At 42.3% G+C, this 27424-nt stretch overlaps 1 protein-coding gene and 1 pseudogene across 2 annotated transcripts; one reads left to right on the forward strand and one right to left on the reverse strand.

Annotated features, from left to right (window-relative positions):
• Nucleotides 1-127: 127 nt before the first annotated feature.
• Nucleotides 128-20554, reverse strand: LOC113071071 (myosin-7-like; annotated as a pseudogene).
• Nucleotides 20555-24888: 4334 nt separating this feature from the next.
• On the forward strand, nt 24889-26209 carry LOC113071070 (U8 snoRNA-decapping enzyme-like). Of its 2 annotated transcripts, XM_026244439.1 has the most exons (5): nt 24889-24945; nt 25017-25147; nt 25298-25338; nt 25453-25678; nt 25758-26209. In XM_026244439.1, the coding sequence occupies exons 2-5, from the start codon at nt 25019-25021 to the stop codon at nt 25962-25964; spliced, it is 603 nt and encodes a 200-aa protein (XP_026100224.1). In that variant the 5' UTR covers nt 24889-24945; nt 25017-25018; the 3' UTR covers nt 25965-26209. The 2 variants fall into 2 exon arrangements, with proteins under 2 accessions (XP_026100224.1, XP_026100223.1); XM_026244438.1 differs by having other exon boundaries at nt 24903-25147.
• Nucleotides 26210-27424: the final 1215 nt, after the last annotated feature.

Below are 27424 nucleotides of genomic sequence, written 5' to 3' on the forward strand. Positions count from 1 at the left end.
ACACTTAAAGGGTTAGTTCACCCAAGAATGAAAATTGGTCATTTTTATTCTCATCATTCTAAACCAGTATGACTATCATATAATATAATAATATCTTCTCATGTGTCCCACAGAAGAAAGAGGGTGAGTTAATGATGACCGAAATCTCATTTTTGGGTGATCGGTCTAAATATCTGAGATCAGTTTACAGTTTGTACCTTGACGACGTGGGTCTCTCGGGTGCGCACCCGCAGCTTGTTGACCTGAGATTCGGCTATATCTGCCCTCTCCTCAGCTTCATCCAGCTCATGCTGGATCTTCTTGAACCGAGACATATTGCAGTTGGCCTGCTCCTCCTGCCGTACAACAGTAAGATACAAAACTCTGAAATCTGTGTGCCTTAAAATAGACAACACCATGTGTTTTAACAGGTCGTGTGATGTATTTTATTTTCAAACACCAATTTGGCTCAATTATACAGTATACTGAAAGAATGAATTTACTGGGTTGCTATCGCAAAATGTGCAGGAGATACGTACTGCATCCTCGGTTTGTCTCTTAAAGCCCTTTACTTTTGCCTGTAGTTTGTCAATCAGGTCCTGCATCCTCAGGAGAGTTTTCCTGTCTTCCTCTGTCTACAGACAGAACAGTCTTTTAAACACACTGAAGATGACACATACAGTTTTTCATGCTGTTTAACGTGTGTCCTGCGAGTAAATACCTGGTAAGTGAGCTCTTTAATCCTCCTCTCATATTTTCGTAGTCCTTTTTGAATTTCTCCACTCTTCTTCTGCTCACACTCCAGCTCTCCCTCTAGCTCTCGTACCTGAGGATTGAAATGTTCCCACAGATGCAGGTTAATCCATGAAATATGTTATATTCATGTCTTGTCCAAAGCTGGAACAGATGTTTATCTGCTTACCCGAATCTCCAGTTTCTGAATCTGCTTCTTTCCTCCCTTGAGAGCAGTCTGCTCGGCCTCATCCAGACGTATCTGCAGGTCTTTGACCGTCTGCTCCATGTTCCTCTTCATCCTCTCCAGGTGGCTGCTGGTGTCCTGCTCCTTCTTCAGTTCCTCTGCCATCATGGCTGCCTAATGAGGGACAAATTCAGTTAAAAGCTGTAATATCATCAAAAAGTTTCAGTGTTGTGCTTCATTGTGTTAATAAGATTGGTAGGGTGTTGCTGTGAGGTTACTTAGGTGTCCTAAATGGTTTGTTTGAGTAGTTTCCTTTTGGTCAACTCTCTGGAGTCTAAGGGTATTTTTGGGGCCTGGAGAAGTTTTGTCATGCCCTGATATTTGTGCTTTTTTCAGTTTCTTATAGATATCTAAATGGGTAAAGTCTACTCTCACTGTAATCAGCACAAACTGGGCTATAATAATAATAATATGTGAAATGCATGTATGTGCATGAATGTTTTTTGGAGAAAAAAATTTTTTATGCGTGGTTAGTGAAAAACAAAAAATGTTAAAACACTTGAATAAGGCCATAAAACACATACAAAACATTGGTTCCCGGTACTTTTGAGAACTGGAGCTTGTAGCCTAGAATTTTTCTTTTCTAAATTCTAAACTTACAAGACTTTTTTTGTTTGTTAAACACTTAAGTTTTTTTTTTTTTACTTTAAAAATGAATTAATAATAAAAAAAACTTCTGCAACCAACACTGCTGAAAAAAGTGGTCAGGCTGTAATGCACTCACATCAGTTATGGCCTTCTTGGCCTTCTCTTCAGAATTGCGACACTCCGTGCAGAGCATCATCCACTCGCCGGACAGTGAGGACAGATCACTCTCTAACTTTCTTCTTCGTGGTTCAACACTAGCGTGTTCTGTACAGATCAATGGATTGAGAGGTTTATCATGACGTTTTTGCTTGACCTGCATTATTGCTTAGCTTGTTTCATTAATTATTGAGTTTTACCTGAGCGTTGCAGCAGGTTCACTCTCTCAGTGGACTCCAGAAGCTCGTGCTCAGCGACTTTACGTATACGGTCCTGTTTGCTCCATCACTCCACCGCAGCTCCTCAGACTCTGCTGTTAGCAGGGTGTTTCTTCTTTCTGTGAGCGTCACCTGCTCCTTCAGGTCCTCACACTGATGTACACACTCATCTAACTCTAACTGCAGGTCCTGAGAAGACAAACCACTGCACTTGATAAAAGAGCACTAACATGCTAAATTTGCAATACAAATCAATAGGCATGCATTGATATAAATATTATAATACTATATATACTAATATAGTATCACTATATCATGCATCCCCAAAGATGATTTCCAGTTGTTTTAGATAATTCAGTTCTTCCATATAATTGATAATCTTTTTGAATTAATGCAAGCAGTCCTTCTATCTCACCTTCATTTGAAGCTGTAGGTTGCGTGCCATTTTCTGAGACTCCGCAGCTTGTCTGTTTGCATGGTTCAGATGGATCTCCATCTCATTCATATCTCCCTCCATCTTCTTCTTAACCCTGACTGCCTCATTACGTGCCCTGATCTCTGCATCCAGTGTGGTCTGCATGGTGTCCAGAGTCCGCTGATGGTTTCGACTGCATTGATAAATTGCTTAATGTGGTTTATTTCAATGTTAGTATTTCAATAGCTAGTATGTTTTCTTGTATTTCTCTTACCGGAGATTATCAATCTCTTCATCTTTCTCTGCGAGTTTCTTTTCAATTTCAGTTCTTGTCTGGCTGAGCTCCAGCTGGATGCGTATGGTCTTGCTTTCTTCATGCTCCAGAGTGCCCTGAGTCACACAGAGTTAGCGTCCACATTAGCTTTTACCCAAGTATAGAAAGTCTCCAGGTGAGTATTGTCTGGTATTTCAGCTCCTATTCATCACCTCCACCTCCTCCAGTGCTGCTTGGATGCCGCTCTTCTCATGGTCCAGCACCTTCTTCATCTGTTCAAGCTCATTGGATGGTCTTGGTGCCATGACTAATCTGATCAGTCAAGTCAGTAATTTCCTCTGCAAAACAAACATATTGGTTGAATTCATTTTGAAGATCATTCTAGACCAACATATAATCTCCCCTAGTTTATTACGTATCTATGTAATTTCACAAATATGCTCTGTCCTGAAGTCTATGTACAGTCTTTGTACCTTGCAAGTTCTTGTTCTCCCTTTTGATTGTCTCCAGCTGGTCAAGGGCTTCTTCATAGGAGTTTTTGAGCTTGAAGAGCTCTGTGCTCAGACTACGGGACTCTTTCTGAGAGCTTTCCAGCTCGGCCTGGGTCTCCTCAAACTTCTGCCTCCATTCAGAGAGCACCTGGACATAATAATGATTAATAGGTGTTAGTAGAAAATAATTATGAACGATGCCTGTCTGCTGCTACTGGTTAAATCAAATATTTAAATACGTTCATCCTGACCTTATCAAAATTGCGTTGCTTTTTGTCCATTGCAACAGCAACAGCATTAGAGCGTTCCAAATCAACCATCAAGTCCTCGATCTCAGTCTGCAGACGGTGCTTGGTCTTCTCCAATGAGCCACATTTGGCATTGGAGGCTTCCACTGCCTCCTCAGAACTCTGGAGCCGTGCAACCAGCTTCTTCCTGAAGGAGGATAAATCAGTTTTATCAGTGAACAAGACAAACTGTTACACCGACTGACAACAGAGTGATCTTACTTGGCGTCCTCTAGTTTCATCTGTCCTCTGAAATGGCATCTGTCTCATATTTTGTCCTCCACTGTGCAATCTCAGTGTTGGCTTTAGACAGAGCACGGCTGCAACTCGGATTTGGGCCTCCTGCTCCTCCTCAACTGCTCTCTCAAAAGTTCACAATCATGCCTGGATGACTGTACTGCATGAGCTAAACTGTTCTTCGCCTGGCACATAAACACAAACCCAGTATAATATGAAATATGATGCCCTTGAGATTAATATACTGAATAGAAACACTGTCGTTCAAACGTTTTGGGTCAATAAGGTTTTTTAATATTCCTGAAGAAAGTCTCTTTTGCTCGTTTAAAGGTGCATTTATTTGATCAAAGAAAACGTAAAACTGTAATATTGTAAAACAAATAACAGTTTTCAATTTAAATATAATTAAAATGTAATTTATTCCTGTAATGGCAAAAACTGAATTCTCAGCAGCCGTAATTCCAGTCATATGCATTTCCTGCAGAAATCATTCTGATATTCTAATTTGGTCTTCGGAAACATCGTTAGAATCTGGTAAAAGTCTTTATTGGCGGGATCCCAAACATTTGAACTGCACTTTACTTCTAAAACTTCTAAAGCCTTTTTTTAATGCTTTTCTTGTTTGCCACAATATTGTTTTGTGTCTTTCTTCAGCAAACATTGATGTGTGAAGAATTGTGTTTGGAAATTTGAATCAAACTGATCCTAAGAGATATGGCACAAATGCATGCAATCGATCTAAAACCTGGCTCACTTTGCATTCCTCTTCTAGCTGTTTCTTCAGCTCTTCCATGCTCTGGCTGAGAGCACTCTTTGTCCGCTGCAGCTGCATAACCAGAACTTCTCTCTCTTCCAGCCTGCGACTGACCTCAGCTGTAATTGGTAAGACCGAAAAGAGAGAACAAAGCCTTTACCAGGTGACCCTTTTCTCATATTATTTCAGCTCTATTATGCCACTTGTTTCTAGGACAAGCATAAATCTGAATTTCTAATTGGAGACTTCCAATCATAATGTGTACTGTATTTCCAGCTCCTGATCTTTATTCTGTTTTAAAGCACAGGACACTGACCGCTCTCTGTCTGGGCCCGTGCTTTTTGAGAGGTGACATCCATTAGCTGTCTCTGGAGCTCCTCTGCCTTGGTTTTGGACTCATTCAGCTGGTCTTCATACATCCGGCACATTTTCTCTGTTGTGGCCTGCAAACAACAGTCTCTTTGTTATTCATGTTTACTCTATATGTTTTAACCATGAGTTCCAGACAGTGGCATTATGAGTCTCAGAAACCATGTTAAGCAGAGAGATTTCTTACTTTGGCTCTGGAGAAATGTTCAAGGTTCGATGCCAGATCTTCAGACTCCATTCTGATCTCTGCCTTTTCCTTCTCCAGCTTCTGCTTGACCCTCTGTAGGTTGTCCAGCTGCTCCCCCAACTCAGCCACAGTGTCCGCGTGCTTTCTTCTCAACATGGCCATAGTAGTTTCATGATGCAGTGAGGCTTCTTCCAGATCTCTCCGCAGCTTTAAGAAATCAGCCTCCCGCTTCTTGTTCATCTCGATCTGGGCAGCAGTAGCACCTCCTGCTTCCTCCAGAAGTTCACTCAACTCTTCTAGTTCCTTTGACACTTCAGCACGCTGCTTGTCAGATTTTGACCGAGCTGCTCTTTCAGCCTCAAGTTCCTCCTCAAGCTCTTCTATACGTGTCTGTAAAGAGTTTACCATAATACTCTCATAGTACAGTATACTATTATAGTAAACTCATTATGCCAATTATTATTGCCATTAGCCAAATGATTACCTGTAATTCTTTTATTCTCTTCTGCAGCTGAAATAACCAATGCTTGCTCCTCTTCAATCTTTGCACCTATGTGAACCATTTCGAGGTCTTTCCTTCAAAAAAAGACCATATGAAGATTTAACTAGATCTCATTTGATAATACAGCCTAGCACACTGCTTCCATTTGCAACATTAAGACTGCATAATGGCTGTAAAATCTCACTTTTTCAGTCTTTCCTCCAGCTGCTGTTTGTTGTTCTCCAAATCCATGGATGACTCCATGGAAATCTTTAGATCTCCCTCAAGCTTCCGCTTCACTCGCTCCAGATCCATACGCACTTTCTTCTCTTGCACCAAAGAGCCCTCTAACTGTTGCAATAATAATGAACAATTGGGTTTAAGAAATGTATTACTTGTCTGTTATGTAGGCTAATAAGCATTTTATTTCTACTTTCACCTGCTATGCAGTAAATCTTTTCTGAGATTAGGAGTTATGGATCATTATGGAGTCTTACAGTACGTTTGTCTCGTAGGATTTAACTGAGTCCACTTCATACTCACATCATCCACCTGCTGCTCAAGTTTGATCTTGGTCTTGGACAGCATGTTCACTTTGTTTTCTTCATTCTGCAGGTCTTCCAGAGCCTGCTGATGAGCATCCTGAAGGGCTTTCTTCTCTTTCGTCAGCCTGAGGATGGTTTCATCCAATGCAGCCATTCCTCCAACAAGTTTTTCACCTTAGATTCAAGTAAAAAGAATCGGTTCATTAGAGGATCTAGTGCAAAACCACATTTTCCCGAACAAGAATGCATCTTCCGTAACATACCTTGTTCTCAGTGGCATGTTTTTCCTTCTCCACTTTGGCCAAAGTAATCTCAAGGTCATCCAGGTCTTTCTTCAGCTCAATACACTCATCCTCAAGTTTGCGTTTCTTGGCCAGGAGAGTGGCATTAACCTCTTCTTCGTCCTCAAGCCTCTCCATCAGCTCCTTAATTTTCCCCTCCATCTGGATCTTAGCCTTGATCAGCAGGTTACAGCGGTCCTCAGCATCTGCAAGGTTATCCTGCTCCTGGGGTCAGAACGTAACAAATTCTTCCCATCGTGCCTTCGACTCAATGTATGATGCATCATGATATGATCATGAAGCCATCAAGAAATCATAATGTTAGTAAGTATGCGATTCTGATTTGTGACTTGTTTCATTGGTATGAATCCACTCTGACACTCACCGCCTGAAGCTGCAGGGAGAGGTCATTTTTCTCTTGCACCAAAGAGATCTGTCTCTCCTCAAACTCTTTCCTCTTCACCTCAGACCTCTCGAGAGCCTCCTTTAGCTTCTGGAACTCCTCCTTCAGTGTCGCCAGCTCCTTCTCTGTAGCTGCGCTCCTCAGCAGGGGTTTGATCTTGAAGAACAGACACATCCACGGCCAGTTCTTGACAGCGTAAAAGGCACGGATGTTCCACTGAATGACCATCAGAGCTTCCCTGAGTGAAGATAATCAGAGGGTGGATTTCAACTTAATATCTCTTCAAATTCACTGTGTGAATCAAGTGCATTTGAAAACTATTTTTAAATTAACAGATCCAGGACAGAATGAGAATCAGGTCACTGACCCTGGTACTAACAGAGTTGTTTAGGAAGTCTTACACTACATATCAGATGGATACACTGCAAAGTTTCAACAAAAGATGTTGGTGTAGGCCCAATTGAGGAGTATCAAGATCAAGCCTTACTCAAATTTGGCTCTTTTGTGCAAGAATAAAAGAAACCCCATCCATTTTGTGGCCTGCACCTCACACTCCCTGCCCTTGTTGTTCTAAATTAGCTCAGTATGTCTAGCACCAAATAGGGCCAGGCTGCCACACGCCATTGTTTCATGTGCTATATCAGTAATCCCACTGTGATACTGAACATGCCTAAAGAGTAAATCAATTCCGCATTGCTGAAGCGGCGACACAATCAGGGACAGTCAAAGGTCAGGCAGAGGTTGTTGATTATCTAAAGCTGAATCCATTTGAAGAAACAAGAGGACTTAATCCCCTGTCACCTGGGATATGGCATTTCAGCGATTTTCAGCCTGCTCCCGGCCAAATCCATTCTGGACAAAAGAGGGTTATTTATAATAAAGACGAGGGGTGGGGGGGGGGGCTCTGGTAAGGAACTGTCAACAACTGGTATGTGCACTGTTTGCGGGATATATGACCCACCTCTACACCTGCTTTTATAAATGCCATTTGGGGTGGAGGGGGTTTAACCAGCTTTTTCTGTAGCGACCGCACACACACACACATTCAAAACATACAGACACACGCCAGACACACGCCACAACATAGTCCGCATACACTTTGGACATTCCTCCCATTGATTTGCAGGCTTACAGCCCTGTGCACACTCTCAACAATTTATCGCAGTGCGTGCAACGGGCTCAAGGAAGCGAGATCTGCAATCTGACACTTTCTTTAGTCAGTGAGTAATAGAAACTATTTGCATTGGGTTATTTAGACACTGTATGACTATTGTCATGGTTTGGGCGTCCAAACAGCACATACTTCTCTTTCATCATCCTCCTGCGCTCCATCTTCATGAGTTTGCCCCTGCAGAAGGCCTGCAGCAAGGTGAGGATCTCAGACAGACGTTCGTCCCTCATGTCTTCCAGCTGGCCAAGAAGTCCCGCCTTAAAGAAAACCTGAAGAGCACAGATTCGCGGATCAGTGTGTAGACTACGATGGGATTTGAGGGTCTGAAAATAGTGGGTATGAAGGGAGTGACAAGAGGACAAATTTGTGAACCAACCTTGCTGTGGCCAAACTTGTACTGGGTGTGGTCGATATCCAGAGACCCTAGCAACTTTTCTACAGCTTTTCTACTGTCCACATATGTGTCCTCTGGGATGGCCAAAGGGTTCAGGATACGGTAACTGGTAAATCATGAAGGTTTAGAGTTGTGTGCCATTCAGAATTGACTTTTAAGTTGCTAAATTTGAATTGAGCCAGTAAACCAGATGGAGAATTGCAAGTTGAATTTGGAAAACAAGTAGAAATTCAAATAAAGTGAAAATCATAGAAATTAATATAGTCGAGATCACGAATGTGATTCATGAACAAACACTGACCGCTGTTTGAACTCTGCATAAAGAATGCGATTGGGGAATCCCTTCCTGCAAATGCGGATGCCTTCCAGGACTCCATTGCAGCGAAGCTGGTGCAGAACAAGAAATGGCTCCATCATCCCTATCAGATACAAGAATAAAAACTGAAGACTGATCGTGTGTTTACTGTAGGTTTAAACAGAGTTTTTTATTTTTGGTACCTGGAGTCTTTGTCTCATTGGGGATAATGCATCTCACAAAATGAGGTTGAGTGCTTCTCAAATTAGCCATCAGCTTGTTTAGATTATCCTAGAGTGATAGAGAAGAAAAGATCATTCAACATGCAGTCCATATGACACGTTCAGTTTGTGGTCTCTACACAAGTTCTTCTAACTACTGGGTCAGATCTTACCTGCGTCTTTCAATCTGAAGCTGGTGAAAGCTGAGCCAGCACAGACTTAAAGTGATGTTCATGGGTCAGATTACCTAAACATCACTGCAAGTCTTAAATGGCTCACTCTCCAACACCATTTCCAATATCTATATCGTTTTAACATTTGCAGATATTTAAAGAAGTGAAATGTGGGTTTTCTGGTCCAATTAGATATAACAAAATTTGACCCACCTTATGCAGCTGGGACACTGTTTGAAAAGATGCTCCTTTCCTTCTCTTCTCTTTGCTTCCTGGCTTTGCTTCTGTTCCCAAAAGTATACATGGAAAGAAAAAAAAACCTTAGTACAATCAGGTCCATTGGTATCAGCCCTTCAACATAACTCGATGTAATATCCACCTGAATCTACGCTGATGAAGTTCTCATAGAGGCATGCCATTAGCTTATTAGACGACCTCTGGAAGATTCCCACCACAGTTTCATTCAGAGGATCTCTGTTTTTGTCCAGCCATCCATTGATGTTGTATGGGACCTGGCAACACCCATATATGTGAATTGATATTATATTTTAAGTGAACTATTTTGATCAAGGCTTGAGCTATCACCATTGTGTCACTGAGCTAGGCACTTAACCCCAGCTTGCTCCAGACTATCTCCGTTACTTAAATGGTGCCATTCTATGGCGGCAATGCATTCTGTAAATTGTTTAACAAAGTCCACTGGCCTCAGTTATGTGGCTTATAAAGACTCTATTGTATGCTATGGTAAAAATAGCCTTGAAATATGTGTGCAAATATGAAGTTATTTCCACTCACCACTCCGGCATAGTGCACCAGCTCAAAGTGAGTCTCATATTTGCGCTTTTTGTCTGGCCTCGGTTTCAGGAAGTTGGGAGACTTGCCAAAGTGATTATCATAGAGTTTAGCTTTGAAGCTGCTCTCTGTGGCTTTAGGGAACATGCACTCCTCCTCCAGAATAGACAGTATACCCAATGGCTGCAAACAACACAAGACGGATGTGACAGCTAGAGTTGTATAGTGTACTCTGTATAACTGTTTTAATGTAATTGTATACAGACATACACATGCTTTCACACAATTATATGTAATTCTATATCAACCTTCTCAATGAGGTCAATGCAGGCCTGCAGGTCTAATCCGAAGTCTATGAAAGTCCACTCTATGCCTTCGGTCTTGTACTCTTCTTGCTCTAGGATGAACATGTGATGGTTGAAATACTGTTGCAGTTTCTCATTGGTGAAGTTGATGCACATTTGCTCAAAGTTGTTGAACTGTTCAGGAAAAAAGAAGAGAACGAGTTTAAGGTACAATGAGAACTGAATGATGTATAGGGATGGGTATCAATACACATTTCCTGATTCAAATTTGATTAACAAGTTCGCAGTTTGATCTGACTTTGATTCAATTTTATTTCAGTTCATTTAGGTATGTATGCTTTGCAATGTCCATTTCACTTACGTAAGATACATTTCCTTTTAGTTATTGCTGTAAATTATATTGTACATGTAAAGTTGGTACACTGCAAAAATATTTTGGTAAATTAACAACAGGGCCCCTATCAATGTACCTCAGTTGCAATAATAACTTGTTGATTCAGTAAACAAGGATTCAAAGAACACATTCAGTGAATGATTTGGGTTAGATGAGTTCATGAGTGTTTTTAAATGATTCATTAAAATGACTGACTTCTTTAATTGCACTACACTGTTTGCAATGCATATTTTTGGTTCACTAGCAAGATCCAGTTTACTGTCACGCCCCCGGGCTGATCTGTCTGTTTTTCCCCATAGTGTGTGTTGTTTACACTTACCATGTGCTTCTGTGTCACCGTGGTGCCCGTCTCCGCCCTCTTGTTTCATTATTATCTTGTTATTGGTCACCATCACCTGCTCTGCATTATGATAATCACTCCTCTATTTAGTCTCCTCATGTGTGCTGTCTGTTGTCAGATCGTCGAGTTGTTTTCGTCCATGTCTCAACTTTATCCACATCTCTTGTTTAGCCTACACAGAGATCGTGCCCGTTTTGTTTTCATCCTCTAGTTTGTTTGTTTTTTCCCACTTCCTCCTGCTTTCAGGCAGCGCTACTCTCCAGCCTTCCGTGTTAGAGCTCACCGATCGCTGTCACTCCTCTTCTTCGCCGCGCCACAGCGCGCCACCAGTTCCCCGCCTCCCTGTCAGTTTGTCCGGGCATTGCATCAGAGGATTTCCTAGTGGAATTCGTCCAGGAGGCTCTTTTGGATCTGCTCCAGACTGCCCTGTTCCTGGATAGTTTTTTGTTAATTCTCATTTTTATTTTTTTCTCTGTCCTTTGGAATTAAGCCATCTAATAAACTGACCTTTTGAGCACCTGCAACTGAGTCCCAGTCTCGCCCCTTGACAGAACGATCTGACCACCATGGACTCAGCAGGTGCAGATCCCCTCAGATCAGCCGTCACCCAGCAGGGCATTCTCCTGGGCCAACATGCCTCCCAGCTAACGTCCACATCGCGGGAGGTTGAGTTCCTTAATGCCAAGTTGTCGGAGCTGACTGCCCAGCTCCAGGAACTTCAGAGACAGACACCTGCAAGATCGGAGGACACCACTAGCCTTTCCTCTACCCGTCATGATCCTGAGCCTCATGCCAACAACCCACCTCCCTATGATGGGAACCCTAACTCCTGCAGAGCCTTCCTGTCTCAGTGCTCCCTAGTCTTCGCCCTCCAGCCCCGCCGATATGCCCAGGAGGAGACTAAGGTGGCTTATGTTCTAACCCTCCTCACAGGCAGAGCCCGTGACTGGGGAACTTCAGTGTGGGAGGCCCGGGCTCCCTTTTGTGCCTCGTTTGGGGCTTTTCGACAGGAGATGGTCAAATTATTCGACCGTTCTGCTCGGGGTGATGAAGCTGCGGCCCAGCTAGCACGGCTACAGCAAGGAGGCCGCTCAGTGACCGAGTATGCCATTGAATTCAAGACCTTAGCAGCGGCCTGTGACTGGAATGAGGGGGCTTGCAGAGCTGTGTTTCGTGCTGGACTAGACGAGGAGATCCAAGACAAGATCGCCACCCAAGAGCTTCCACGCAGTTTCGATGATCTGGTCGACCTGGCCCTCCGTGTTGAGAACCGCCTTCGCCTTCGTCACCAACAACTGACTGCTCGCACTTCTTGGAGGGTGGGTGAAATGACCAGCGAATCCACCCCGGTCCTGCCTCTGCCATCTCCTGCTGACCCTGAACCCATGCAGGTGGGACGACTGCGTCTTACTTCCCAGCAGAAGCAAGAGAGACTCACCCGGGGCTTATGTCTCTACTGTGGGAGGGCCGGACACTTCGTTGGAAAATGCCCGCTAAAAGCCAAGGCCCATCAGTAGCCAGGGGGATTCTGGTGGGCACATCTCCGCTTAATTTCCCCCACTCCTCCCGCACACTACTTCCCGTGGGTGTCCAGTTCGGAGGTTCTCGTCACTCCTGTTCGGCCCTGGTGGATTCTGGGGCTGGTGGTAGTTTCCTGGACACGGCACTGGCCAAGCAGTGGGGAATTCCCGCCATTCCCCTCTCTACTCCTATCTCTGTTCGGTCTCTGGATGATTCCCCTATCACTACCATCACTCACCTCACCCCTCCTGTAAGTCTTATCGTTTCTGGCAATCACCATGAGATAACCGAGCTGTACCTTCTTGATTCCCCGAGTGCCCCCGTGGTTCTGGGACACCCCTGGTTGGTGCAGCACGGTCCTCATGTGGATTGGGCCAGAAACTCAGTCTTGTCTTGGAAACAGTCTTGTCTTGAGTCTTGTTTGGGTTCTGCCTCTTTTCCTGGTTTTGTGTTTCCTGTTGTGCAGGTGGATGATGCTGATCTGTCCGGGGTGCCGGAGGAGTACTGCGATCTGCGGCAGGTCTTCAGCAAGTCCCGGGCTGTGTCCCTGCCTCCTCACCGGCCTTATGATTGTGCCATCAACCTCCTCCCAGGCACTTCTCCGCCCAGGGGTCGGTTATATTCCCTGTCTGGTCCAGAAAGAGAGGCTATGGACAAATATATTCGTGAGTCCCTTGATGCCGGTCTCATCCGTCCCTCCTCGTCTCCTGCTGGCGCAGGGTTTTTCTTTGTTAAGAAGAAGGACGGCTCCTTGCGCCCTTGTATTGATTACAGAGGTTTGAATGACATTACCATTAAAAATAGGTACCCCCTGCCCTTAATGTCATCTGCCTTTGAACTTTTGCAGGGAGCCAAGGTCTTCAGTAAGTTGGACCTCCGTAATGCTTATCACCTGGTTCGGATTCGAGAGGGGGATGAGTGGAAGACAGCATTCAACACTCCTTCGGGACATTATGAGTACCGGGTGCTACCCTTTGGCCTGACAAATGCCCCAGCTGTCTTCCAGGCCCTGGTTAATGACGTGTTGCGAGACATGGTTAACAAGTTTGTCTTTGTGTACCTAGATGACATTCTTATTTTCTCTCCTTCACTTCAGGTACACACCCAACACGTGCGCCAGGTGCTACAACGGCTGCTGGAGAACCAGCTATATGTTAAAGCGGAGAAGTGCGTTTTCCACTCCAAGTCAGTTCCCTTCCTGGGCTATATCATTTCGGCGGAGGGAATCAAAGCTGATCCCGCTAAGGTAAGGGCCGTAGCCGAGTGGCCACCTCCAGACTCACGAAAGGCACTGCAGCGGTTTCTGGGATTTGCCAACTTCTACAGGCGCTTCATCAGAAACTTTAGTCAGGTTGCTGCACCCTTGACAGCTCTTACTTCCACTAAGGTACCGTTTAGGTGGAATTTGAAGGCTCAGGAGGCCTTTAATGACCTAAAGTCCCGATTCATTTCTGCTCCTGTTCTTTCATTTCCAGACCCTGAACGCCAGTTTATTGTGGAGGTGGATGCTTCTGAGATTGGAGTAGGTGCGGTCCTTTCTCAGAGATCCCCCAGAGATGGGAAGGTACATCCCTGTGCCTACTACTCTCACCGCCTGAGCCCAGCAGAACGGAACTATGACGTAGGGAACCGGGAACTGTTGGCGGTCAGGCTAGCCTTGGGTGAGTGGCGTCACTGGTTGGAGGGGTCAGCACAGCCCTTCTTGGTTTGGACGGACCATAAGAACTTGGAATATGTCCGTTCGGCCAAGAGGGTGAGTTCACGCCAGGCCCGATGGGCACTCTTCTTTGGCCGGTTCAACTTCTCTCTCTCGTATCGCCCAGGCTCCAAAAATATAAAACCTGATGCCCTCTCCCGTCTTTACAGAGATACAAAAGGAACCAGTGTATCTACTGAAACAATTATCCCTAAAGAGATTGTGGTAGGGTCCCTCTCCTGGGACGTGGAGAGGAGAGTGCTGGAAGCCATACGAGAGAGAGAGGTGCCGAGGGAGTGCCCAGAGGGTAGACTTTTCGTGCCGGATGGGCTGCGCCCTGAAGTCCTCCAGTGGGGGCATTCATCCAAGTTAGTCTGTCATCCTGGGGTTCGGAGATCTCTGGCTGCCATCCGCCAGCGATTTTGGTGGCCATCCATGGCCCAGGACGTCAGGCAGTTTGTGTTTGCCTGCCCAATTTGCGCCCAGAACAAGAGTTCTAATCAGCCTCCTGTTGGTCTGCTACAGCCCTTACCCATCCCCTCCCGCCCCTGGTCACACATAGCCCTTGACTTTGTCACTGGTCTTCCACCATCGAGGGGTAACACCGTAGTATTGACGGTGGTTGATCGCTTCTCTAAAGCGGCCCATTTCATCCCCCTTCCCAAACTGCCTTCAGCTAAGGAGACCGCTCAAGTGGTGGTTGACCACATCTTCCGGATTCATGGCCTTCCGGTGGACGTGGTTTCTGATAGGGGGCCACAGTTTGTCTCCCGATTCTGGAAGGAGTTCTGTCGACAGATCGGGGCCTCTACGAGTCTGTCGTCAGGTTTTCACCCTCAGACCAATGGGCAGTCCGAGCGGGCAAACCAGGTTTTGGAACAAGCTCTCCGCTGCCTGACGTCCCATAATCCGAGTTCTTGGAGCCAACAGTTATCCTGGATTGAATATGCCCATAACTCCTTGCCAGTGGCGGCCACAGGTATGTCTCCATTCCAGTGCTCCATTGGTTTTCAACCTCCTATGTTCCCCTCACAGGAACCCGATGCTGCTGTTCCGTCTGCCTTAGCCTTCGTCCGCAGGTGTCGCCGCACCTGGAGGAGGGCTGAGGAAACCTTGGCTCGGGTTTCCAGACGAACCAAAGCAGCGGCTGACCGTCACCGTATTCCTGCTCCCCGCTACGTATGTGGTCAGAGAGTATGGCTGTCTACCAAGGACCTTCCTCTCCGGGTGGCTTCTCGCAAGTTAGCCCCCAGGTTCATGGGGCCATATCAGATCACCAAGGTATTGAGTCCGGTGGCGGTAAAGCTCAAGTTACCTCCCATACTTGGTCGGGTACACCCAGTCTTTCATGTTTCTCGGGTCAAACCTGTGTTTCATTCTCGCCTTAACCCATCTGCTACTAACCCTCCCCCTCCCCGTCTAGTGGATGGTTCCCCAGCCTTCACTGTCAGGAGGTTGCTGGATGTCAGACGTCGTGGTCGGGGATTTCAGTATCTGGTGGACTGGGAGGGATATGGTCCGGATGAGAGGAGTTGGGTCCCGGCTCGGGATATTCTGGATCGGTCGCTGATCGAGGACTTCAACCGGCAGCGTGGTGGTACCTTCCCTGGAGCGCCAGGGGGCGCTCCTGGGGAGGGGGGTAATGTCACGCCCCCGGGCTGATCTGTCTGTTTTTCCCCATAGTGTGTGTTGTTTACACTTACCATGTGCTTCTGTGTCACCGTGGTGCCCGTCTCCGCCCTCTTGTTTCATTATTATCTTGTTATTGGTCACCATCACCTGCTCTGCATTATGATAATCACTCCTCTATTTAGTCTCCTCATGTGTGCTGTCTGTTGTCAGATCGTCGAGTTGTTTTCGTCCATGTCTCAACTTTATCCACATCTCTTGTTTAGCCTACACAGAGATCGTGCCCGTTTTGTTTTCATCCTCTAGTTTGTTTGTTTTTTCCCACTTCCTCCTGCTTTCAGGCAGCGCTACTCTCCAGCCTTCCGTGTTAGAGCTCACCGATCGCTGTCACTCCTCTTCTTCGCCGCGCCACAGCGCGCCACCAGTTCCCCGCCTCCCTGTCAGTTTGTCCGGGCATTGCATCAGAGGATTTCCTAGTGGAATTCGTCCAGGAGGCTCTTTTGGATCTGCTCCAGACTGCCCTGTTCCTGGATAGTTTTTTGTTAATTCTCATTTTTATTTTTTTCTCTGTCCTTTGGAATTAAGCCATCTAATAAACTGACCTTTTGAGCACCTGCAACTGAGTCCCAGTCTCGCCCCTTGACAGTTTACAAGTGTAATTTTTCATGAATCACTGAAAAGTGGTGCTGAAGACCTTGTCATAAGCTTAAAAAAATTTATTGAGATTTTACGTAATTGTGACAATGAAATGAGGCTTGCGGTTAATGGGAAAATCCATATTTTTTATCTTTTAAGATCTACATGTGATGAACAGAGAGTGGTAAGGAGTGATGCAAAGCAATTTGATTGACAGTAATCAACTGACTTACCTCAAAGATCTCAAAGCCTGCTATGTCCAGCACTCCTATAAAGAACTGACGAGGGAGGGCCGTGTACAGGGTTTTATTAATTCTGCTCACCAGCCATTTAAACATGCGGTCATATGTGGATTTGGCTAAAGCACCAACTGCATAGGTCACCTGTCATGACACAAAAGCCCCAATACTCTTATTGGTAGGTGAGATAATATGGCAGGGATGTTAATCCATCATTTACTGACCAAACTGACCTGTTCAACTGTCTGTCCTCTAACAATGTACTCATTGCCCACTTTCACTCTGGGGTGAAGCAGTCCCTTTATGAGGTCAGCTGAACTGATCCCCATGAGATAGGAGGCTTTGTCCGCACCTGGGGAACAAAACCACAGCGCTAAGCCAAACCAAGCCACAAACTGAAAACCTAGCTTATGACAGAATCCCTTTTACTTTCAGTGCCGTCCGCCTCTGCTTGCTCCTCTCTCTGCTTCACTTTGAACCTCATGTTGCCGAAGTGCATGATAGCACCGACTATCTTGTAACAGCCATACTTCTCCTCGGGGGTGAAGCCAAGGGTGTCCATTGCATGCTATAGAGGACGGTAAGCAAGTTTCCCTATAGGTGAGTGGTCATACATTATTTAATGTGGAATAATTAGTATCTAAGAATCTCTTTACGGGGATCTCCATCATACAACAGTACTCACGTCAGTCGCCAGCAGCTCATCTCCATCATCCATGTGGTCCACAGTCGTAACACCCTGCGAGCAGAAGTGGTAGTCAAAGGGATTCGATGATACCAGCAGCATATCTGTGATGGAAGATGGAAGAGGTTTGGTTTTGAAGTCACACAGTGAACTATGGATGGCATTTTGCATGGCGTATAGATATTTATACATAGTATACTCATCTATACATAGTATACTCATACTTCAGTGTTTCCTCTGAATACCTTGTAGTTCTGGTTTCCTGTGTGAGAGGATCTGGTAGTAGATGTGGTAGCTTCTCTCTCCAGCTTGCTGAAAAATCACTCTGGATTTTTCCAGGAGATCTTAACGAAAGAGAATGTGAAAAGGACGAGGATTTGCAGGAAATACAATATATTTAATCTGTTGACACAGTGATATTTTCCAGATCATCTTACAGATGCCAATGTCAGCAGATGCTAGTTTCCCAGTTGGACCAAAATGTATTCGTATGAATTTGCCCTGTGTTAAAGAGAGGAAAGCAAGTGAAACGGAGAGCAACACTGAAAGAAAATAAGATGATATTCTCCTCTTATGATTTTCACTCACAAAACGGGACGAATTGTCATTCCTCAGGGTTTTTGCATTGCCAAAAGCTTCCATAGCCGGGTTGGCCTCAATGATCTGATCCTCTAATGTACCCTATTTACATTGAAAAGAGAGAAATGTGTGAGTTTTTAATCCGACACCAAAATTACATCGATGAGTAGGACAGAACAAACTAATGGAAATGAAATATTATACGTCATGGTTGAGGGGAAAAAGACGCTGTCAGGGTTTCTTCAAAAAGACAAAGAATGAAAATGGAGCATATAATGTTAAAAACAAGAGACAATAAGGAGAGACATTGCAAAAAGGGAAAAGGGCAATGTAAAGATTGGTATAAAAAGGGTTTTAAAAAAAAACATACTGGAACGGGAATACATAACTAGGGAATCAAAACTCTGAGGGTCACTTCTTATCGGTTAAAAGGATGTCTGTGAATCCAAAAGCAATAAGCATTCAGACATTATTAAAAATCCCCCAAAACAAGATGTAGGGGAACAAAAAGAAGGGATAAGGACGGGTGAAGACAAAAAGACAGAAGTGAAGTTTCTGCCCTTACTCCTTTTTTGCCCCCTGCATCGCCAAGAGCAGCTATAATGGCAAAATACTGAATTACACGTTTCGTGTTGACAGTTTTGCCAGCACCGGATTCTCCGCTAGGCATGGACAAAATTTATGTGAAATATACATGAAACAATATTAAAATACAAGAAGTGAAGATAAAAGAAGAAGAAGATTTTTTTATACCGCTTCATTATTAAATAATGTGCAAAAAGGATTTCAGATAATTTTGACCTGATAATTGTAGAATAGAGATGTAATAGGGTAGTGGAGGGTCACTTACGTGATAAGCATTGACTGGTTTTCACGATCTACAGGAGAGATCACTTAATTAGTACATGTTAAAGACAATTAAATGTATCAGTTATGTTTTGACCTACAGTAAAATGCCATTAAGAATCAAATACATGCAAAATATAAGATGTAGAAACTGAGATCAAAAGTGAAGAAGGTTTCAAAGCATACTTTTGAGCATGTCATTGTAGGCATTGTCTGCTATGGCATAGATGTGAGGGGGAACATCTGTCCGACGCTTTCCCTTATATGCTGCAACCACTTCAGGAGAATAGACGGGAAGCCATTTATACGGGTTAACTGTCACACAAAACAGCCCTGAATATGTCTGCGGACAGACGAAAGAACAAGCATGAAGACTGAGACAGCTCTAAAACAAAGAACATTCAAGAACAGATAACTTGACTCTCAAGTTATTCTTAAACCTCTTATAGTTACAAACAGCTGTTCAGCAGTAAATGATAATGAGATGTCTCACGTAGATCATCCAGAAACTGTAGCGACGGCTGAGGTTGAAAAAAACAGAGGCCTCGTTGAGGTGCGTAAGCATGGCCATGTCTTCAATCATGTCAAACTTCGGGGGATTCATCTGCTGAATGTCTTCCTCTTTCACTGTTAACATCTGTCAGTATTAGATTGCAGTATTTAGTTACCACCTTGTGATATGTTTTCTAGTTCCATTGCAAGATCAAATATAGTTTATATTTTTTCTATAGTAAAAATGGCTACATTTATTTTTCTTGACTTTTTTTAAGCATGAACACATATATATTATTTTATTTTATTTTATTTTAAAACAAGAAAAAAAAAGCCAGTGAGGTAAGAAAGATAAATACAGATTTTTCTCTTAAAGCAAGTCTTAGGCAATATCTTATTAAGTAAATGTATCTTGTAATAATGCTAGTAATTAGGAAAACAGTAATTAAGACAAGTGTTTTTTAATATGTATTATTATTTCTTTTTTGTGTGTGATCACGGAAAAGAACAAGGCCAATTGAAGCTTCACTGACCATTCCATCTTTGGTCTCCACCATGACTTTGTCCCCATCTGTATCTTTGATCTCCACCTCAGTGTAGGCTTGTTTCTCATCTGGAATCCAGACACGTTTCTTCCCTGCACACAGAAGTATGTAGGCCTATGGTACTTCTGAAATGTATTGCCAGGTAACTAATATTATATTATAATATAACATTATATAACATGGTAGGTTTCCATGCACATGCTACACCAATTGTTGCATTATATAATATAAATGTATTTTCTTTTGTTTTGCATGTAATAAAAAGCATGTGTGGCGTCAATATATCTAGGAAATATCAATATTCTAGAAGTGTTTATATGCACAATGCAAGCTCGTTTCAAAAGTAACCCATTCATTCAAAATCGGATATGATTTGAAATCAGTTCTTTAAATATTCTGGTAGGCTTGTTCACCAATAAATAATCTCGTTTTCTCACAGGACACAAACAGGATGTGTGACAGTACCATCAAACGCATGGGACTGCGCGGCGAGTTGTTCCAGGTTGGTTTTACGCAGAAATGTGGCCGCGTCTCCGAATTCCCTCAATTCCATAAAGCGGGACATGATTAACCCTTCTGGTCCCGGACCTGCGCTCAAAACACCTGTAACGTCGTAGAGACTTTGTTAGAAAAAGTTTTCTCCACTTCGTTGTGCTTGTCATAGGCATGTGCTGGAAAACATCTCTAATCCACAATCTTGGAATTTGTGTGTAAAAAAAAATAGAAGATAAAAAAATGAAATTCTTCGAAACACCTTTCGTCACATGCAAGGCACGGCGCCCAGTCCAAACAGAGCTGTGGAAACACATGCATTTGAATACTAACCTCAGTAATGTCTAAACGGGTTGGCCTCGAAAGAAGTGGCGCGGTCTTCTTTTATTGTTTCCCTCAAGGTCAGAATTGGAGAGATATGTCAGATATCCCCATGTGTCCGTGTGGGGTCAGCTGCTCATTGGTTGCGCGTCCATGCGGTCCAGCCCTGCGCGTTCACAAAAGGCAAACAGGTTTGAGGAACCGTACTGTAAGGGGTTATTTTTAAAACGACATTGTTGTTTGTGATTTATACACTGCTGTCCAGAGGTAAAATACGTGGCCCTTCTATTTCTTTAAAGACGTAAGTGATGTTATATTTGACCAAAAAGTCATTACAATAATAAATATATATATTTTAGGGTGCGAATTGTGGTGGCCTGTGGAGGGGTCTGGCCCTAAGGCATGAACTCTCATAAGGACATAAAAACAAAAGATTGGTGGGGGGATGAGGGTTATTTTGTGCATACGACGTTTTCAGAAAATATTTCTGTAACCACAAAAGTTAAATCATCGCTAAAAATTGACCCTTGAGCAGAGACGCGTTTATTTGTGCTGATGCCCACACTATCGAACCAAACACGTATAAGAAATATAAGTTGTATATGCATATCTAATTTTGTTATTTTATATAGGGCTTATTTATATTTATATGATCACTTGCTAAATGTACTCTACCAATGTACTAAATGTAATTAACTGTACACACAAGATCTGCATATCGTTTACTGATAGCCTACAATCAGATCCTCCTGAGTAAATAGGCGCCTCAGAAGCTGTCGACCTTGAGGGGTAAAGCTGAGATAAGTGTCCTCTAGCAGAGTCCAGAGCACACTATGTAGTCCGAAAATAGAAGAGAATACAACTCCTGTTCCCAATAGCCGGCATTCCGCGCAGAGATAGTCGTGCTGTCTGGCTTGCGTTTGTGGTTAAAGAGGCGGTGCTGTTCTGTTTCACTTAGAAATGACTGAGAGTGATCAAACACTGAAAGAGCGAACACATTACCTAAACCCTATAAATACTGTCAGAGGTGGACATATGTCACCATTTATGTTTAGTCGTGTGTAAACCTCTAGCTATTCAGTGATGTAATTTATAATTTAGTCAAAGCTTACACCAAAACAATGAGGGCTTCTAAATGAATGATCATTTAGAATGGTTGCATTAAATTGAACAGACCAATTTATATATCCAATTACCATCAAACATATCTTATTTACATAAGCATCAGAAAATAGTATATGGGGCAAGGACTTGAATCTGTGAACTGTTTTGTAATCTGTTTGTTTGGAAGAATCGATTTATTAGAATAAATCGGACTGTCCAACGCTACTGTTAAAGAAGGACTGATTCATTAGAAAGAATCAGACTTTTCAATGCTACCTAGGACAGAGAGAAGAGTTTCAGATGAACTGATTCTTTTTGAATTTCTAATGCTACTTAGGATATGAGAACCGTTTTAAGATGAACAGATGCACTAGAATGAATCAGACTTTCCAATGCTATATTATAATAAAGTAATTGTATAATGAAATAATTTAGGTGAACACGTTTATAGCTTATAGTTAGTTTCTCTCCAACTTTATAATAATTATAATGTCATTTGCTATAAAAGAGCGGCCGACATGGCACACCTGAACAAAGCTTCCAGGAACCAGGGTTTGAAGTTCTACACATGGTGAACAGTCGTTTCAGATTATCAGCTCTCATCCAGAGGCTCTACTTTAGAGACTAAAAGGTCAGAGGTGAAGGAGGGTGGTTGCATTCTGTATACCCACACACCCAATGGGGGAAAGAGAAATACACATAAACAGCCTCTAAATAAATGTTTTCCTCTTGCCAGTCAAAACACACAGTATCTCCTGGTCTTCTAAATCCTGTGATCTATCCACCAGACGCAGATATGTGAACCAGATCCCAGCTGAGCAGCGTTCTTCTCCGCCACAATTCAGGATTCTACATTCATTTTTCCCCACTGATCTTCCTCTGACAGTAGCATAAATCCCTTGGACGCAGCAACATGTCTGCACCTGTGTTTGTGATTGAGGGCGAGAATGAAGAGAAGGAGAGTTTGGGAAACCCTAGATGTCCAAATCTCAGGATTACCAGCCAGCCCATCCCCGCAAATCAGCAATAATGTGAGCTAATCAGTCTTTTAGCGAGTGACTCACTGGATGGAGACAACCAGTGCCATCTGCATTGTGTTAGGTCTCCATTGCTGCACCATCAGTCTCACACACACAGTCAAACACATTACCTACATATGAGCACCCACAGCTGTCTGCCTATTTTAGTCTGGATTTTGACAGCACTATATCTCTCCCCCGCCAAGATCCCCCATAACAATCCCTGACGCCTTCACCAGAACAATAGCCAGCAGCTCACATAAACCTCTTAAACTTAGAAAGCACTCAGGTTCAAGAATAGCGCAGCCATTCTGGCGAAATCCCCTGCTACATGGTAAGCCCAGAGAGGACGGACAGAGTTAACAGTCAACATTGACTTCAACAATCCTAGAAGCCTGATTCAAGTCTATGTGCGCAGATGCTCAAAGCTTCAGTTACAGTTTATAAAACAGATAGATTTGATTCTAAATTCTGATTGGATTAACCATGTTTAAAGCCATTGTAAAACATCCATATACATTCACCTGTGGCTGCACATCAGTTATTTTCTATATTAATGCTCCAAGTTGCTTTGTTGTTTGTCCAACAGTCCGCAGTAAGGCTAATGAACTACATTAATTGATTGAACAATTATTCTTCTCATTACTATAAGAACTAAAATACATTTAAATTGATAATAAATTATTTAATTATTTAATTAATTATTTAATTCATTACATTTTTATTTAATTTACAAATTTTTATTTCTAATATAATAATTTAATAATAATAATCAGAAGAATAAATGTAGTTCATATTGTTGGTTAATTTAATTTAATTTATAACTGGCAAAAAAATTGGCTAATTACTTTAGAATGTTTAATTGCTATACATTTACAGTGATCAAGAGCAAAAGAAAAGCTGTGATGAATGTCACACCTTCATAAACACGCTTTATCGCTCCACCTGTCTCATTGTCTCTTGACATACTCAATTTAGGCTCACACTATCATCATTGCTATTTAAATAGTATATATAACCTGCAATTAAAATTCTCAGCCCCACTTACATACACATGCACTTCTCCACATTCATTCACTGTCTACTACATGAGACAACTGGAAATTTCACAGATTGGGATGAGAAGTGGGTTAATTCAGTCAGTCTCCCATAGTTATTACTATGTGAAACAATTCAGTGTGCAGGGATTGATGGAATCATCCACACAGCTGACTCAGAAAGCCACATTAGCCCTTTCGTGCTAAAGAATGCACACATACACACACACACACACACACACTTACACCAGTACCATATTTACCCACAGTTCTCATCCTTTGTCTTATAGTTTGTATATCTCTGCCTGTGTAAACTGTAATTTATTTACCAGTATAGTCTTACACCCTCGAGATGTTTAATGCACATTCGCTCTGCGGGCTGAGACCATCTTACAATAATAATTTTCTGTTTAACCACAAATTTTTACTATATAAGATATGTATAAACATTTATATATGGATATGTCCAAGAATAACTTTAGTTTAGTTGTCATCACTAACAAAAGTAATTTTGAAATGACTTGTCTGATACATTGCAATGTTACATGAGGGCCATAGCAGTTCACTGGTTGTCTGCAAACTAATTGGGCAATATGAAACTAGAGTCAGTGCATGCTTGTGGAATTAACACTCATGACCGTGGAATCGGCTTTGCTTTTGAAGTCACACTGCATTTAGATATACAAAGTTATTTCTAGTGCCATGCAGTGGTATAGATTCAGAGTGACATAAAAGAAAGGGAAAGCACTGTATCCATTCTGTCTTTGTCCTCTGGCTTCTTTCAACAAGAATACTTTTCTTTCTCTCTTGGGTGAATGCTAACATCTTCAGGAGCACAATTTAGTTGCTACTGCCATCTATAGGACAACAAAAGTACGTTGTCTGAGAAGTTATTAAAAACTTAGCAATGAATTCTTAATATGCATAACCTTTAAATATTATGCAATATTGTTAGGCCTATAAATATATTACCAATTTTGCCATTTATTTTTAAGCCAATGTTTTTCATTTGAGGTCTATTTAAAATACTGTCCAAATGTCATTATATCAATAGTTTTGTACAAAGGGTAATATAATTTAAACAATTATTCTTGCTTCTTTAAAATAATCCTGAATTTGGGAACACTTTTTGAACATTTTAAACGTATTTCAGGATTTTTCTTTCTTTTAACTTTATTTATTATTGTTTTATTCGAAAGATTTAGCAAACACAACACAGTTTTGTTGTTTATAAGTTTGTGTTTTATATTTATTGTGGTAAATGTGGTTTTAAAATAATAATGTTAGAAGAGCTGCGTTCTCAGTGGACTATTATTTTGAAATGGTAAACGTCAGGTGATTATAGTGGCTCGCAGTAGTGACACACACATACACAGTATGTGTTATTCACTAATTATCATTGTGCTACCGACATACAGTTGATTCATTTATTTATCGCTCGTGCAGGAATGTCGGAACAGATCACGAGAGAAGATGCGTTGACACGGGAGGGCTACAGACATGCGTGTCACATCATGCTGCACGGAGACTCTAGTGCCAAACTCTTCGGGAAAATCCCAATCAAACACATAGTACTGGTAAGGAAGAGTGCACTTACTGTGACCTGCGCATCTTTTTACCTTTATTTGAAGAGTGCGACTACGACAGGTGCACTCTATTAAAGCAGGAAGTTAAAAATAAAATGCAAATGAACCCCCCGAACCTGAATTCAGATTACTGTCATTCAGATGCAGATGCGTTTTGATGGCTTGCTGGGTTTCCCAGGGGGGTGAGTTCATCTTTCACTTTCAGCACGAAAAAAAGTAAATAACCTTGAAAAGAAGTTGTTCATAGATAAACAGCCATTATTAATGGAGACTGTATTTTATTTTATAATCTGTAGATTGGTGAACCCTTCTAAGGAGACGCTGGAGGCGGGGCTTAGCAGAGAACTACACGAAGAGGTGGGCGTGGCTGTGCCTGTGGGCGTGGACAATCACGTGTCCACTTCCCTTTCTCCATCCTGCCCTCAGCTCATCACTCACTTCTACATCAAAAAGATGACAGAGGCAGAGCTGAAAGAGATAGAGAGAGCAGCTGTAGCTGCAGCCACAGACCATGGTTTAGAGGTTAAAGCTCTTCTTTTTTATTTTCATGTGTGCATAAATATACTTACTTTTCTAATGTAACTTTCTTTTCTGTTTCCAGGTATTAGGTATGGTCAGAGTGCCGCTCTACTTCCTGAAGAATGGAGGTGGTCTCCCCTATTTCCTGTCCCACTCGTTCATCAGTAACTCTCGGGCCCAGCTGCTCTCTGCCCTGCAGCGCTGCGGGCTGCTGTCCCAGGGGGAGCTGGAGAAGGCTGTGAGACAGGCTGAGCAGATGAGACGCACACACAGTGGTGATCCACACTGACATCAGTTTACACAGCGGTGCCTTTTCACCCCTGGGCTACCGCTACATCAGTAGCCCAACCCCCCGTTGCCAGCAGAAACTCCCTCTTGTCCTCACCCTTCTCTACCCTCAGTTTCTGATTCAGCAATGTACAGCATGTACTCTCTGTAGATATCCTGTGTCTCAGAGGATCAGACCTGTTTAACATGGGCCTTAACTGTTTATCATAAATTTACTAACAATTCCTGACCCTAAATTCACCTAATGTTTTTTTTGTATCATTTATTTCCTGTTTCTTACGGTACTAGTGCATCATTAGAGCAAATAAACACAACTAGGGGATGTTGTAATAATTATTCCTCATTACAATTTAATTTGTCATTAATATGAACACACAATTTACATGTGCAAATTAATAAAATTAATAAAATATTATTTATGTACAGTTGCATAAGATAATTGTACATCATTTGTTTATGAAAGTTAGATATTTACAATGGAAATTGTGATTGCTGGTTTTATTCACATCACACTTGCAGTACTTAGAATGGCCACAGGGTTTCGCTACCAGGCTGCCCTTTTTATAAGCAAGTCTTTCTCTTGGTTTGTGGTTTAAAGCTACAGTGTGTTATTTCTGAGCCACTTGTTTCACTGTACACAATTCTAAAAATCTATTTTTCCCCCTTAACAGTCCCTTATCTGCCATTGGTTAGCAAACAGACAGTCCCACCCCAACTCACGCCATTAGTTGCCAAATTGTTGCAGAGAGCTACAGTGTTTACACTTTTTGGTGAACTTTATGAGTGGCTTACTTATTGTCTTACATCACCTATAAATAAGTGTTACACGATGTTACTATTTAGAAACATTTCATAACACCCATGAATAATGAAATGAGAGTGCAGTTCACTTTAACTCTCATTTCAGCTTCCCCTTTCTTGAAAGGAAACGGTTCCAGAGAATTCATGACTTTCAGAAACTCCATTACTCAAGAGCTCTTTCTATGACATGTCTAGCTCATATGATGGATTTTACTCATTTTCAGTAAATCATCGTTCAAATAATTACATTGTAGCAGTTTCTTGTAGAACAAAACATTGCAACCTGTTGTGTTTTAAGTAGTACTTCGCTGGCAAGATGGAGTTTTAATAAAGTGAACTATCTATGCAGTTGAAATGCATTTCTTTTTTTAAAGTACTGTAAAATCTGTAGTTTCACAGAAGCCCTGGAGCTGTCAAAAGTTCACCAGATTATGTCTTTTGCTGTTGTAATGTAAGTATGTACTATGCTCTATATTCTGGAAAGCAGTCTTTAGATACACAATATATATATATATATATATATATATATATATATATATATATATATATATATATATATGTATATATATATATATATATATATATATATATATATATATATATATATATATATATATATATATAAGGGGTCTAAAATGTGTGAGACAAATCTACTAGTGA

This window comes from Carassius auratus, unplaced genomic scaffold, assembly GCF_003368295.1.
Source record: "Carassius auratus strain Wakin unplaced genomic scaffold, ASM336829v1 scaf_tig00005869, whole genome shotgun sequence".
Classification (NCBI taxonomy): domain Eukaryota; kingdom Metazoa; phylum Chordata; class Actinopteri; order Cypriniformes; family Cyprinidae; genus Carassius; species Carassius auratus.

What these genes read in the sequence shown, in the direction of transcription:
- LOC113071070 (XM_026244439.1), top strand. Translation starts at nt 25,019, where the DNA reads ATGTCGGAACAGATCACGAGAGAAGATGCGTTGACACGGGAGGGCTAC. An exon ending in TTGCTGGGTTTCCCAGGGGG is followed by an intron (nt 25,339 to 25,452) that starts GTGAGTTCATCT and finishes TATAATCTGTAG; the next exon opens with ATTGGTGAACCCTTCTAAGG. An exon ending in CCACAGACCATGGTTTAGAG is followed by an intron (nt 25,679 to 25,757) that starts GTTAAAGCTCTT and finishes TTCTGTTTCCAG; the next exon opens with GTATTAGGTATGGTCAGAGT.